Source organism: Protomyctophum parallelum (assembly GCF_964188405.1).
Source record: "Protomyctophum parallelum genome assembly, chromosome: 8".
In the NCBI taxonomy this organism is placed as follows: Eukaryota; Metazoa; Chordata; class Actinopteri; order Myctophiformes; family Myctophidae; genus Protomyctophum; species Protomyctophum parallelum.
Genome location: NC_139703.1, coordinates 15,958,628 through 15,972,503, shown reverse-complemented (window position 1 = coordinate 15,972,503; position 13,876 = coordinate 15,958,628). Strand labels below are relative to the sequence as shown.

The 13,876-nt window shown below is 39.4% G+C and overlaps 2 protein-coding genes across 2 annotated transcripts; both read left to right on the top strand.

Moving 5' to 3' along the window:
• Positions 1–1,997: 1,997 nt before the first annotated feature.
• Positions 1,998–2,583, top strand: LOC310862926 (heat shock protein beta-7-like; the record flags this gene model as incomplete). The annotated part of the gene is made up of 3 exons (XM_083771047.1): positions 1,998–2,070; positions 2,162–2,295; positions 2,449–2,583. 3 exons carry the CDS (start codon positions 1,998–2,000, stop codon positions 2,581–2,583), a joined length of 342 nt encoding a protein of 113 aa, XP_083627173.1.
• A 992-nt stretch (positions 2,584–3,575) lies between these two features.
• Positions 3,576–7,068, top strand: cplane2 (ciliogenesis and planar polarity effector 2). The gene is made up of 5 exons (XM_083770408.1): positions 3,576–4,067; positions 5,074–5,226; positions 5,613–5,737; positions 6,362–6,498; positions 6,752–7,068. The coding sequence occupies exons 1-5, from the start codon at positions 3,956–3,958 to the stop codon at positions 6,960–6,962; spliced, it is 738 nt and encodes a 245-aa protein (XP_083626534.1). The 5' UTR covers positions 3,576–3,955; the 3' UTR covers positions 6,963–7,068.
• Positions 7,069–13,876: the final 6,808 nt, after the last annotated feature.

The following is a 13,876-nucleotide window of genomic DNA, read 5'->3' as shown; positions in this document are numbered from 1 at the left end:
ATATCCTTTTTCTTTGTTTTATTACTTGTATGGCTTGACCCGTCTTACCGCTGCTTGCAGCTATATATATTTTTTCTTGTATTGCAAGCTGATGACTTTCACTCAGCTACATATTTTACTTTTTAATTCACTACATTTCTAAGAAGGGAACCAAACTTACAAAAAATATATTCTGAATTAACCACTTAAGCCCTATAATATTTCTTAGCAACATTTCTGAACACTATAAAATGTAGTTCGTAATTTGTACCTTTGAATACTGCATTTACTTGAGGTATATACTTTCTCCACCATTGTCAATGATCAACTAGCAGACGCACTCTTCTGAGTAATTTATGCTCTGTCGTAAATAGTGACAAATAATGGGTCTTTCCGGTACATCTGTTCCCCAGCTGGAGTTGACCAACCTGGGTGACTTTTCCATGGTCAGATGTAATGTCCCACCTCCATGAGACTGCGTCATTATATTTGACTCACCAGAGCATGCTACATTCCGCCCATTACATTACACTCCCAGAAAATAGCAGATCTACAAGTCATTTTTGGGTGTCCAGTTGTTCCTCAAAGTGGGGTCCAGGGGGGGGGGGGGGTTCCAGGGGGCATGGGGGTGTGTAACTGAGTGTGTTCCATACACTCATTTATGGTAGGGATCTATGGACCCAATGTGTACGAAACTGGCGGTCCTTCAATAAAATGAAAAGGTTTGAGAAGCACTGCTCTACTACACCATTGACAGACAGAGGATAAATTAGGCATAGTCAGTGGTGGAATGTAACTAGGATACTAGGATTACTAAAGTACTGTCATTTAAGTACATAGTACTTTTCTTGAGTATTTCCATTTCACGCTACTTTATATTATAATTCTATTCCACTAGGCTATAATACATGTCAGAGATTCTGATTATGAAATAAAAGATTATAAATCTACCAATATGGAATGTATCTATACAGATTAAGCTACCCAGCTAGTCATTAAAATGAACTCCACATTTACAAATATTAAAGCAAGGAACACATTAAGGATCAATGCCTTATTTTATAATTTGTTATACTATTCTGAAATTAACATTTAGCATTACTTTTTCTACTTCCACCACAGGGCATACCAACTCAGTTGTGTCAATAGTTTGACCTTTATGAAGGATATACAATGACAAATGATGTCTTTAAGACAGGGCCATGTCTAGGCCTATCTCGACCCCCATTTCAAAAGATATGCCAGGGACCCACAATTTATGAAAGAAAATGTAAAAATCTTTAAAAATCTCATGGGCGTTCTTGGCAGAAACTATTTTATAGGGGGGTCCGTCCGTGGCCAAATCCCTTAATTTGGGGGCCCTCCTTGACATTAAAATGTTTGTACATTAAGTGGAACCAAATTGGTTCAATTTGTACACTCTGTATAAGTTACAGACCTGTAAGTGTCGATTTGGTTCCCAACTATCAATTGTTTGTCTGTGGACCCCCTGGAACCCAACTCCCAACTTAACCCATTTTGGGCGGGAACCCCTTTTGGGGTTAGCATTATGTTATGCTTTAGCTATTGAAAAATAGCAGATCTACAAGCTCATAGCCTGCAAGCTTGTAGGTCTGATATTTTTGAAAAATCGAAGAACGACTGACATAGAAACAGCTTTCTCAGAAAACTGTCAGGATGTAGAAGACATTTTTAGAATCTGATCTCAGGTCAAAATTTAAGGACCACTGGCGGTCCCCGGAACCCATTTTGAGAACCACTAAGAACTAAAAACCAATAAGTTCAACGAGGCACACAGCTATGATAATTTTAGCATGCACCTCATCATACAGACGTTGCCACACCTTCTCACACACACACACTAAAGTTTCTATGCACCCAGTATAACAGACCAGTCAGTGCATGCATGAGGACAGTTGGAGAGAGAGTGTAGAGAATACAGGGGGGTTATAATTATTTCAATAACATATTTAACTATAGATATTGACAACTACCTATTGCTGTGTATTTAGGACGGCATGGAGAAAGGTCGTTCCACCGAAGATGTTGGACCACAACGTTGGCAAAGTGCTAGAGAACACAAGTTTCCAGGTCAGTTGTGTAGAGAAACAAAGGGAAGGCGTCAAGGCGACTAGTTTGTCTAATGAACGTGGTCTTATTTTCTGAAACAAAAATGTTTCAGGTCATTTATATCCCTTTGGGAAGATCCAGACCGTAGGAGACCTATTCCAGTTCAGTGTTGATGTGAGTGAATTCTCTCCAGAGGATGTCATCATCACATCTTCCAACAACTTGATAGAGGTCAATGCAGAGAAGGTGAGTACAGTAGTTTGTAAACGTTACTGGTTGTGTGCTTGTGGATCTGACATTTTCAGTGACTAACACCAAACACACAACCAAGTATAAATCAAGGGTCACTCTTTAATATGTTACTGTCTGAGAGGGTTAAATACTTACATTTGTCCTCAGGTGGGAGTTGATGGCTCAGTCATAAATAAATTTGCCCATAAATGCAAGTTTCCTGTGGCTGTGGATCCCATGTCGGTGACTTCATCCTTGGAGAGCAATGGAGTGCTGAAAGTCGAAGCTCGCAGGTTATCATAGTGATTTCTCTACCTTTCTCTCTCCGCATGAAAATGTTTCAATAAAGAAAGAAAAGTTAAGATCCATCTGTGCATTATTTATTTGATTGATGCCCATTTCTTAAGCCAATGGTCCTCAATGTGGGTGTTTTGATGACAGTTTCACTGTCTCTAGCTTACACAGTAAAGAAATTCTTGACATGCGTTCCAAATCTGTGCAACAATAAAAATATTATTACACAGTAAAGACATTCTTGAGTGACATGCAAACCAAATCATGTGCAACAATAAAAATGATAGATGGGGGTAGCAGAAATATACTGTATATATTTTTTTTAAATCATCAAATGGGGGTCTAAATGGAGGCCTAATGAGAGTATTTGAAAAAGAAAAATAAATACTTTATTTTAAAGGACCACTTTTCAACCTATCTTAATATAATATGTCCTCACTAATAATCATGATAAAATGGCACAACTTTTTTCTACTCGTCTGTGTCTCATAGGAGGGCTGTGGGCAGTTCAGAAACCTGTCCACCAGTGACATCATTGTTAGGCAGATCTTTTTTTAAACAAGATTCTTTAAAAATGTTTAGATTTTTATTATCGTGAGAACGATACTTCCATTTTCGCATTGCAACATTTCAGGGCTACAAAGCCTGCAGTTTCTATTAGCCTGGATTCTCCATCGATGATGTCACTGGTGGACGGGTTTCTGAACTGCCCGCAGCCCTCCTATGAGACAGTAGACACAGAGGAGGGCCAGAAAAACATAGTGCCATTTTATCATGATTATTATTGAGGAGTGAGGACCTATTATATGAAGATAGGTTGAAAAGTGGTGAAGTGGTCCTTTAAGCAATGAAAACCTTCACCAGCCAAATGACCAGTGAATACACTGTGAACACACTGAACAGTTGGGTGTTTAGCGGCCTCTAGCGTCTCACTGGAGCTTCAACAGCAGCATGCAACAACGTGCGGAAGTGACGCTTGAAGCTCGTCGGTTGTCAAGGGGATGCTGCTGTTTTAGTTTACCGAGCTTTGCGGGTATCTAGAGTTTGTTTCCAAAGAAATAACATTTTAAAATGATCTACCATCATTCTGTTCTTGAAAGAATGACTAGCGGGGAATAATAAACTATTATGCACTTTAGAATGCACTTTAGGGGCGAAATTGTGTTTAACTAGTGTCTAGTAGTAAGTAGTAGTAGTAACCTACCACAGCTTTGGTTTCCTAAAGCTACCGTAGGAAAGGGTCAAGGGAGGTAAAGTCTTCATTATCTGTTCATGTGGTTCATGTCGGCCAGCGACGCTGTCACGTGGTGCAGATTTAACGCTACAAGTAGCCTAATTTGTGCGATTATAAATTATAACATAATTCCAGCGGCGATCATTCATGGCACAAATCCTGCATCCCGGGTCCATTGTGGTCGCTGACTGGCACCGTTGTGCAGAGAGTAAGGACTTCTTCAGCAGAATCCTGCACAAGAAAAGACGGCGAAAATTTGGTATGATGATTATTGTTGTGTAACTTGTGTTGTTGAGTGTTTTTATTGTGTGTGACTGATGCAGCACCGCCGCCTATTGGACATAAAGTGGAATGACATGTTGGAATTGCACGTCGTCGTCCAGAGCCATTGTTACAGTAATTATAGCCAGCACAACAACAATTATGACAACCTGTTTGACTTCACAGACCGTTTTAAAGGCATTCGCCCAAAGTACCCAGAATTATGTACAATTTATTTGTCTACCATACCATGAGGAATTCAGGCCATGGGCAGTTCGACTTTATACAATTTCTCTGTAGTCCCATAAATATTTTGTGCAGAGTGAATCCCTCTCCTTTTACCCACCCAGTGTGTGTAGTTTAGTACTACTAGTAAGGTAAAATGTACACTTGTCTACATGCTTTAGAGCTGTAGGCTATACCGTTTCCTTGATTGACAACTTTGAAAATGCATATTTCCGCCATAGTCTGAAAACCCACCTTTTCAGACTCCATCATGGCCCATAGCACTTACCCCACCCCCTTAGATAGCATTTCTGTAGACTTAGATAGCATTTGATACAGACTTATAGCATGTTATGTAGACAGCACTATAATTGCATTGTATGTAGTCATAGCACGTCATAGTACATATGTATAGCATAGTAGTATAGATGTACAGTATAGTTTATATGTATAGCATTAGCTTCATTATATAGATATTCCACTGTTACTTTCTTAGCTTACGCATGTTTCTTGATAAATGTTTTTATGTGATGTATTCCCATGCTTTTTTGTTCTTGCTTAATGTAAGTCGCTCTGGATCAAGAGCGTCTGCTAAATGCCTAAATTGTAAATTGCATATAGAATAAACATTTTATTCCATGATTTATGCATTTGTGTTTCATATGTAGCCATATTTACTAAAATAACAATGACATGACTTGCTGGTTTACTCTGATTAACCCTGACAAATATGTATTCAAAAAATAAAAATATACTGCAACTACATATTCATTTTGCAGGTTTGTTGGAGTCTCCAGTGATGCCTCCTCATGTAGCCGTGGACACAGTTCCTTATAAAATATTAATCTCTGGGAAGACTGGAGTGGGGAAGACTGCACTTGCAGCCCGTCTGGCAGGAATGCATATCCCTAGCTTACATTATGAAACAACTGGTAGGTCTAAACACACTGCCTCTGATGTCATATGGCATGCTGAGATCATATAAGCAACCTTTTCTATTATTCATGTTGACAATTCGGTCCAGGCAATATAAATTACATCGATAACTAGATTTTACATGTGGTACTATCGCACAAGTGTTGTCTTTTCTCCCTTAAGCCTTATTTTGTATAAAAATATTTTTGTCCTGATCGCCCCATCCTCCTGAAGTTCATCTTAGTCTCGAATTACATTCTTGGGGGTTGTCAACGTCTCAGACTGCTGTCCTACCAATCACAGAAAATGTATACTATGAATTAAATACTGATCATTACTGTACTCCATCATAGGCCTGTTTTAACAGGAGTTATACTGACTATTGAATTTGCTGTACTTGCAGGTATTGAGACGACAGTGGTGTACTGGCCAGTGAAGCTCAGAGACAGCGGCAGAGTGCTCTTCTTCCGCCTGCAGCTGTGGGACTGTGGAGAGAACGCCTTGCGTAGATTTGACCACTTGCTTCCGGTACGCATGAAACACAATAGGATAGTCGGCCATTTTCCCCCCTAAAGGTTGGCAAAATAGGGACACCAGGTTAAAAGTGGTTAAGTCTGGGGGGGATATAAACACACAATAGCCGTAGTAGTCCATCGATACCCGTCCCTTATCTTTGGCGTTTTACAGTGGTGGAAGAATTACTCACATTTAACTTAAGTAAAAGTATCGATACTGCAATGTAGAAGTACTGTTACAAGTAAAAGTTCAGAATAAAAAATTGACTTGAGTAAAAGTACAAAAGTATTGGTATCAAAATATACTTAAATACCAAATATGACTCATTATGCAGAATGTCTTATTTCACAAGTTTTGAGATCTAAAACATCTTTTGAAAATAGTAGACCAGCTATTTTCAAATGGCCAAAATGTATAGGGATGAAGGGGTCAATGTATGTTTTGTAACAATAATCCAAAGTAGCTAGTAACTAAAGTTTTTGAATAATTGTAGAGGAAGAAATTTGCCTCAGATGTAGTGGAGAAGTAAAAGTTCTTAAAATTGGAAATACTCGAGCAAAGTAAAAAGGTACCTCAAAATACAGTAGTTGTAAGTAAATGTACTTACTTTACACCACTGGCGTTTTATATTTTCAGTCATGCAAGGAGCAAGTGGATGCCGTCCTCTTCCTGTTCTCCTTCACAGACAGGACCTCATTCGATGACCTTTCAAACCAGATCTCCAAGTGGTCTGGCCCGTCCGACAACATAGTGAAACTGGTGGTTGGCACCAAGTATCCTTTAGTGCTCTTCCGTTTCCACTGTGTGGAATTTCAATTTCCATTTAAAAAAGAAAAAGTTGCAGCAGATATTGATCCGTGTCCCCTGAATATCAAATACAAAATAGTCTCGGTCACCTTAACATGGGCAGTGTACAAAATATGCAATACATTTGATACACAAATACTGTACAAGCAGGCAAATTGCCCGCCATCTGTTCATGCAGGGGCATTGCAGATTGTTAAATCTTCTTGACATCATGTTCAGATTTGACCTGTTCATGCACACCGATGTGACGGAGCGGGAGGTGTGCAGGTTCCAGGAGGAGTGGCACATACCGGTGCACAGAATCGGGGGTGAAGTCAGCGACGGCCTTGATGACGTCGCTCCACTCCTCAACTGCTTGGCTGCACACCTGTGGCACCAGGACTGTATAGCAGCCAGGTCAGAAACCCACCCTGCCGAGACTCTCATTTGAAATGATCATCATGTCATCGATGATGTATGATGGTAGAGATAAGGCACATGAATGGGTTTTGTAATAAAACGGACAGGACAGATGGACACAGGGACGGACACAGCTATTTAAAGGAGATGTGTGCACCGTTCAAAAAACAAAGAAAGCCAAATAAGTGTTAAAACTTTATTCATTTATAAATAAACAAATGGATTGCATCCTCTCCCCATATTGTTATATACAAATAGTGACGATAATCAGATTTGTGATGTTATCCACTCGTGATCATATTTGTAGGTTCATGCAAATGTGAAGATGTGTTCTAAAACAAAGTGCACTGATTCTAGTGAATATGCATTTCAGGGTACAGAGTGAAGAATAAAAATAAAAAGGGTACAAAGTGAACATTAAGTTTGTGTTAGTGTCTTCAAAATTTATTTTTAATCTAAAAAGTTTAACTATAAAAAGTTAAAAAAAGAGAAAAAAAAGTATATCCAACTGATGCATCATCCAACTGATGCATTCCGTCTCAATTATCCCACCTCACATCAGTACCTTCAGCCACACATCTTTATCTGACCTGATAAGAAGAAATTATAAGATTATTTTATTCAGCACATAGAAAAGGTCTTTATTACAGATATTTTCTAATGTACCACAGGCTGTTACAGAAATGTCACTATGGTATATAATTTGTTGTTTGACAATAGTCGATTTACAAGCTCAACGCATCAGGACACCTTGTGAGCTTTGCTATTTTAGCTGAATGTTTTTAAAACATTTGACAAATTGTAAACACCAGGGGTAACACTTAGAATAATAATACTAGGGTTGAAGTGGTGAATGTAAAACAAAATAGACGATTCAGATGCCAATTCAAATTCTCACCTTGTGTGTGTGGCGAGAATCAAGACAGCCGGTTGTCCGGTGCAATTCTGAGATAGATGCAACAGAAAGGAGTCTGATGGTAGACCCAGAGCGTTGCAGCGTTGCAGACCCAGCAGCTTGACACGCACATGTGTTGGAAACGCAGCATGATCCACCACAACGAAACGCTGGTCCCTGATGGTGGCAGAGGAGAGTGGCATCACCACACAGCATATTGTGTTTGTTCAGTATCTTTTTTCCATTTCCTGCCAACCGATTTGGACATACAAGCGAGGCTATATATTGAGTTTGTGAAATACTTTTTCAAAGAGATGACCAGGAGGTCGTTGAACAGGTGAAAGTAGACATCTGTGAAGGTCATCTGTGAACTTGGTCTTTCGTCCAGTGTCAGCTGTCTCAAGGCACCCTCGTGCACCAGGACACGTCCACTTACAATCAGAGGTACTTTCTGGATGGAGAGGGACATGAGAGATTATAATCTGAAAGGGAAACTAACCACACATATACACACAGCTGAAGGTAAAAAGGACATCTAGGAAGACATTTCATTTACAACATCTGTTCAATCTATTATGAATTACACAGATGTATAGGGATGAAACTCAATTATCTTCTTTATAGATTGCATCAATTACCTTTGATAAAATAATCAAGCTTATTTTGTTATATTGAATCAATCAACACAGTATATCAAACAGGCTAGTGCTGTGCTGAAATTGTGAAAATATCCCATAGCAATAGCCCATAGCCCCACGACACAATGTGTTGGGAGCTTATAGATTAGCCATTATCATCATTTATTTTTTTGTATCATTGATTCGTTCCATTACGGTTGTCTATTGCACCCCTACTAGTGTCTACAGCTGTGATGTAAAACCTGTTACATTTCAAGTCACCAGTGACTTGGAACAGATTTGCAGTGCCAAGAAGATAATAGATTTGAGACCTTAACAGTGCCAAAGTCCAGTCGCAGCTCCAGTTGCACCAGCTGCTCAATCTCTTGCATTTTCTGGACTCCCTTATTGCACTTGTCCACTATCTGGTTATAAAAATATAAATGGATTACACCATATGTAAACGGATTTACATGATCCCCCCAAATCCCCCCCCCCCCCCCCCCCCACACACTGTCTGACAATTGTTCATTTAAATAAATAAAGTTTTAAAACAAGTTTTAAACCTTATCTTAAGGAGGACCTCACCCATTTTCAACCTTATCTTCTTCAACAATGCTCATTAAACAATGGCATGATGTTTGTCTACTCGCTCTGCATATCTACTGTAAATGGGCTGTATCATGATTGAACTACTCTTTATTTTATTAATGCACTAATAATGGCTTTTATTAAAGTATGCCAACTTTCCAGGATGGGAAATTCTGTAGTTTCCATTGGGCACAAGAGCTTGTAGACAGAATCCTTTTCATAATAATGAGCATTTGTGAGGACCAGCTGTACGAAGATAAGGTGAAGTGTAAGTCATGTCATTTCAACTGATTAGATCCACTGGTGTTTACTGACATTTACCTGATGAATGGCCTCTATGGACTGTTTCAGAGATGAGATGGCACCACAGTCTGGCCTGGTCAGTTTTAGGATGTTCTGAAATGACGGGGAAAACGAATCCAACAGGCGTTTTAGTTGACTTTTGAAACAATGCAGCCTTTACCAATCCACAAGTCCATATGATGTTATTCACAGTAACATAACAATCTGGAAATAAATCAAAGGATATTTTAAAAATTACTTATTTGCTCCGTTAATAAGGAACTTCTACAAAGGGATGGCATGCAGAGTCAACCATGGAGGTCATTTAGAGATGGTCAGTTCTTTGTTTGGATTTCCGATTCACTGAGGATACTATTGTTTGGAAATTATAAACTATATAACTATACATTGAAAAGATGCAGATGTTTGAAAATGTACGGGCAAAATGTGATTTGGGGAGTTTTTTCTATACTTTCAGGTGAGAGATTGCTATGAGAAAGCGATAAAAATTGATAAAATACGATTGCTTTAATTAAAAAGTGCAGAGTAATCTCAGCTCTTTACCAAGGCCTGAAGGCAAGTAAAGAAACGACTACTCTGTATATTAAGGAGAAGTGGGAAACGGAATTTAAGCTACAAATTACCGTTGAGGACTGGTACAATTAAATATAAGGCTCAGTCTAACTCCAAAGATTAGAGGAGAAATGTTGTCGGTGCAACAACCACGTTGCATGAGGCTATGTGGATGTGTAACTACTGATCATGAACATATATTTTGAAACTGTCTTATATTAATTAATATTAATATTTTACATTATTGGGATTATGTATGGTCAGTGATAAAGAAGATACTAAACTATGAAATACCCAAAACAAGTGTTGTACTTGTACTGTACAAAACTATATAAGCCATTTCCAGATATTTCTTTGCATTGTGACAAATGTAATGCAATAGAGGCAAATCTTCACAGCTTCTAAATGCCATCAGAAGTTTTGTACCTGCATGATGAGCTTAAGGCGAGTGATTCTCTGGAACGGTAGGATGAGAAAGGACTTCAGACCCCGTCTGTGACACACAGGGTCATCCTCAAGTTTCTTCATTGCGCGCAGAAAATGTCTGTTATTCTCCCTTGAAACGTATACAAATAAACATGAATGGCTTGGAACACATTTGTTTGAGATATGCTATATACACAGTAGAGTACAGACTTACAGCAGCCTGCAGACAAGGGCCTCTTGGTATTGCATGTTGGTCACATAAGGCACGTAGTGAGCCTGGAATGTTGAGCAATGGTTGAGGACAATGTCTTCGACATGAGATATCAACACATTCGCTCCAAGTAGAGTTTCCAGTTCCATGAGAAAACTGCAGACACAAGAGTAGTCACTTATGCATTCTTCTAATACAATTCCATTAATATCAATGGCTGAGAGGAACAAAACAGAAACTTACTTGAGCACTGTACTTTTTTTATTTAGATTTTTAGATTGACTTTCTTTTAATTGTACATTTTGAGTGTTTTGTTTACTTATGAATTAACTATTTAAAGGACCACTTCACCCATTTTCAACCTATCTTCATATAATTGGTTCATTATATTTGTCTATTCACTGCGTCTCAGGGGAGGGCTGTGGACAGTTCAGAGACCCACCTACCAGTGACAGGTTTGGTCATTTAATTCAATATTTCATGTTTTAGTTTATTAATGCGAGTTCCAGGAATAGAAAGCCTGCAGTTTCTCTTAGCTTTGACTCCCCATCGATGATGTCACTGGTAGGCAGGTTTCTGAATTATCCACAGCCCTCCTCTGAGCCAGTGAGTGAATAGATAGAAATCGTACCATATTATAATGAGCATTAATAGTGAGGACCAATTATATGAAAATTGGTCGAAAATGGGTGAAGTGGTCACTTTTATTTGAAATTTGAGACTTTCACTCATTAAAATGTTATGTAGAGAAAATAGCTGAACTACAAACTCACAACACATCTCAAGGTCAAAATGTCTAAATTGCAATACAGTTGACAAAGAAAGAAAATGTACCTTGTAATTTGTACTTAGCATTTCTAAAAGCATGTGTAAAGCATCTTTAAAAGCGATTACTCCAATACTTTAATTCAAGTACAATTAATTTGACGAGGGCAACGTTGACTAAGCAGTTGAGTAATATTTGACCAGGCGTATCTATACTTTGACTCCAGTACTGCCTGGGGTGAGTACATCGTCCATGACTGGCTAATAGTGTTCCATAGTTCCATTAACATGAATGGCTGCAAGGCGCTGCCCTTTACTGTACCTCTCGCTGGCCTCCATCACGTGACGGAGATTGGAGAAAAGAATGTGCTGCTCTCTTCTCGACAAGCTCTTTCTCAGTTTCTTTGATGCAAAGAAATGATTGACAGCTATCCCAAGACTCCTCAAGTAGGACGCCTCGGATCCAATCAGCTCAAACCTGGCCTTCAGATCACAAGAGGGGTTTAAGTCATTAATTTAATGAATTCTTATTTCTACTGTAATCCATCCATCTTCAACCACTTATCCTGAGTCGGGTCACAGGGGCAACAGCTCCAGCAGAGTGCTCCAGACGTTTAAAATAGAATCAATGGGGCCTAATCAATCATGCATCATTATTAATGTTATCATCTTTATTATTATTATTTATTATTGTTGTCACATAATAATGTGGCATATTTAGGCTACTTGTTTTCATTTGCCTCTACACACATATGCGAGTTATAATAATCTCGGATGGTGCCGACTACATACCTCTTGAAGCTGCAACTCTCTAGGGGTCAGCGTGTTGAGGAGACCACTCTCCTTCACCTCAGGCAGGTCTTGCCACAGGGTACATGATGGGTTCACCCTGACAGGTTGAGGTGATGGTGTGGGTTGAGTTACCATGGGAGAACATGAAGTAGTAGGGCTGGAGAACGCAGTAATAGGGCTGTCAGAGCCAATAGGGGATTGCAGACCCGGTAGGAACTGGCAGGTCACTAGGTCATTGAGAGCACCCTCGCTCGCCCGCTGGAGGGCAGCATTCAGAGATGGCAGATAGTCTTGATACAGTGGGACTGCAGAAGGCAGACAGAAAACAAGGTTACCACCAGTGGGCTCATCAGAAACATTACAAAACAAACGACTTGGCATATCTTCGGCATGTCATACAGTTTTAAAATATTTGCAAAAATTGCAGATCTCACAAGGCAACAAATGAGCTTGTACATCTGCTATTTTTGCTAATTCCACAACAAACTATGAAATAGGTGGTTACTCCAACTTACACATGTCAATGTACTTTGATTGAAATAATACAGGTGGCACATCCTCCTCACTTTGGTCTTCTTCATCGGGTGAATCTCCAGCCCTGTGTTGTGGGAACAGAAAGGCAACATGAGCAACTCATTCAAGCATTTCTCCTGCCAAGCCAGTAACTTGTGTCTGTACTCTGTACCCTTCTTCGGTTCCTTTCCCATTAAATGTGGATGAAGATATTTCAGTCTCCCTCTCATCCAGTCCAGGCACAGAACGCATGTGAAGCAAGGCCCAGGGCCCCACCGACCTGAGGGCAGACGTCATAGCTCCAGGACTAGGGTGAAATAGGGGTGAAAAGTAATCCCATTAATTGTCCAATGCAAACTTTAAGATGTGTATTTTGGAGTGTATTGCACCAGGTTCATCCATACCCAAAAACTTGCATCTGCACACTGTGACCATCTTGCATGGAGTCATGATGTGTTTTGGTTGTTTGTAATTGTAATCCATCTTTACAATGTTGTAGTTGAGCCATTGTGCTTTTATCCGACATATGCAGCTTACCGTGAATAATCTCTGTTGTCTGCTCCTACTGTAAACTTTTTATTTTGCCCTAGAAAGTTGAAATAGCTAGTCTGTCTCTGAGAGATTGCAAGATAACAGCTCTTCTCAGACTGCAATCACCAAAACTAGCTGCAGGTGTGATGCACATGACATCATCAAACCCGGTATGTGGGAACGCCCTATGGGAGGGGACTGGGAGTGGGAGGGCATGTCCAGGTGGAAAAATGATATGGATTGCTATTACCGGTAATGATATCATGTAAATTGGCGCTCAGTCCAGATACCCCATTTAGGCCTGATGTCGAAATAAAAAAAACGTTCGCTCTGAAAGAGTATATATTCAAAGATTTGTGCCGCATTTTTACGATTTTTCAAAAATAGCAGACCTACAAGTTCATAGCGCGCCACTCGGTGGCGTGCTATGAGCTTGTAGATCTGCTATTTTTCAATAGTTAAAGTATAACATATTGCTTATAGTTAAAACACCAAAAGGGGTTCTCGCCCAAAACTAAAAACTATCGTTTATGAAGTAAATCCTATATCCTATTGGCTCAGAGCATCCAATGTTTTACTAAAATGTAGACATTTAAATGAAACATAGTCACGCTGCGGTCATACTCTGGTTCAGGTTCTCCAGATATATGCAAAAGACAGGCATCAGGCATACATAGATTTTAAGTCAGTACACGTATTAGCTTAGAGATCAACCTTAGACAACTGTTTCAACACATATGGGGGTTTAA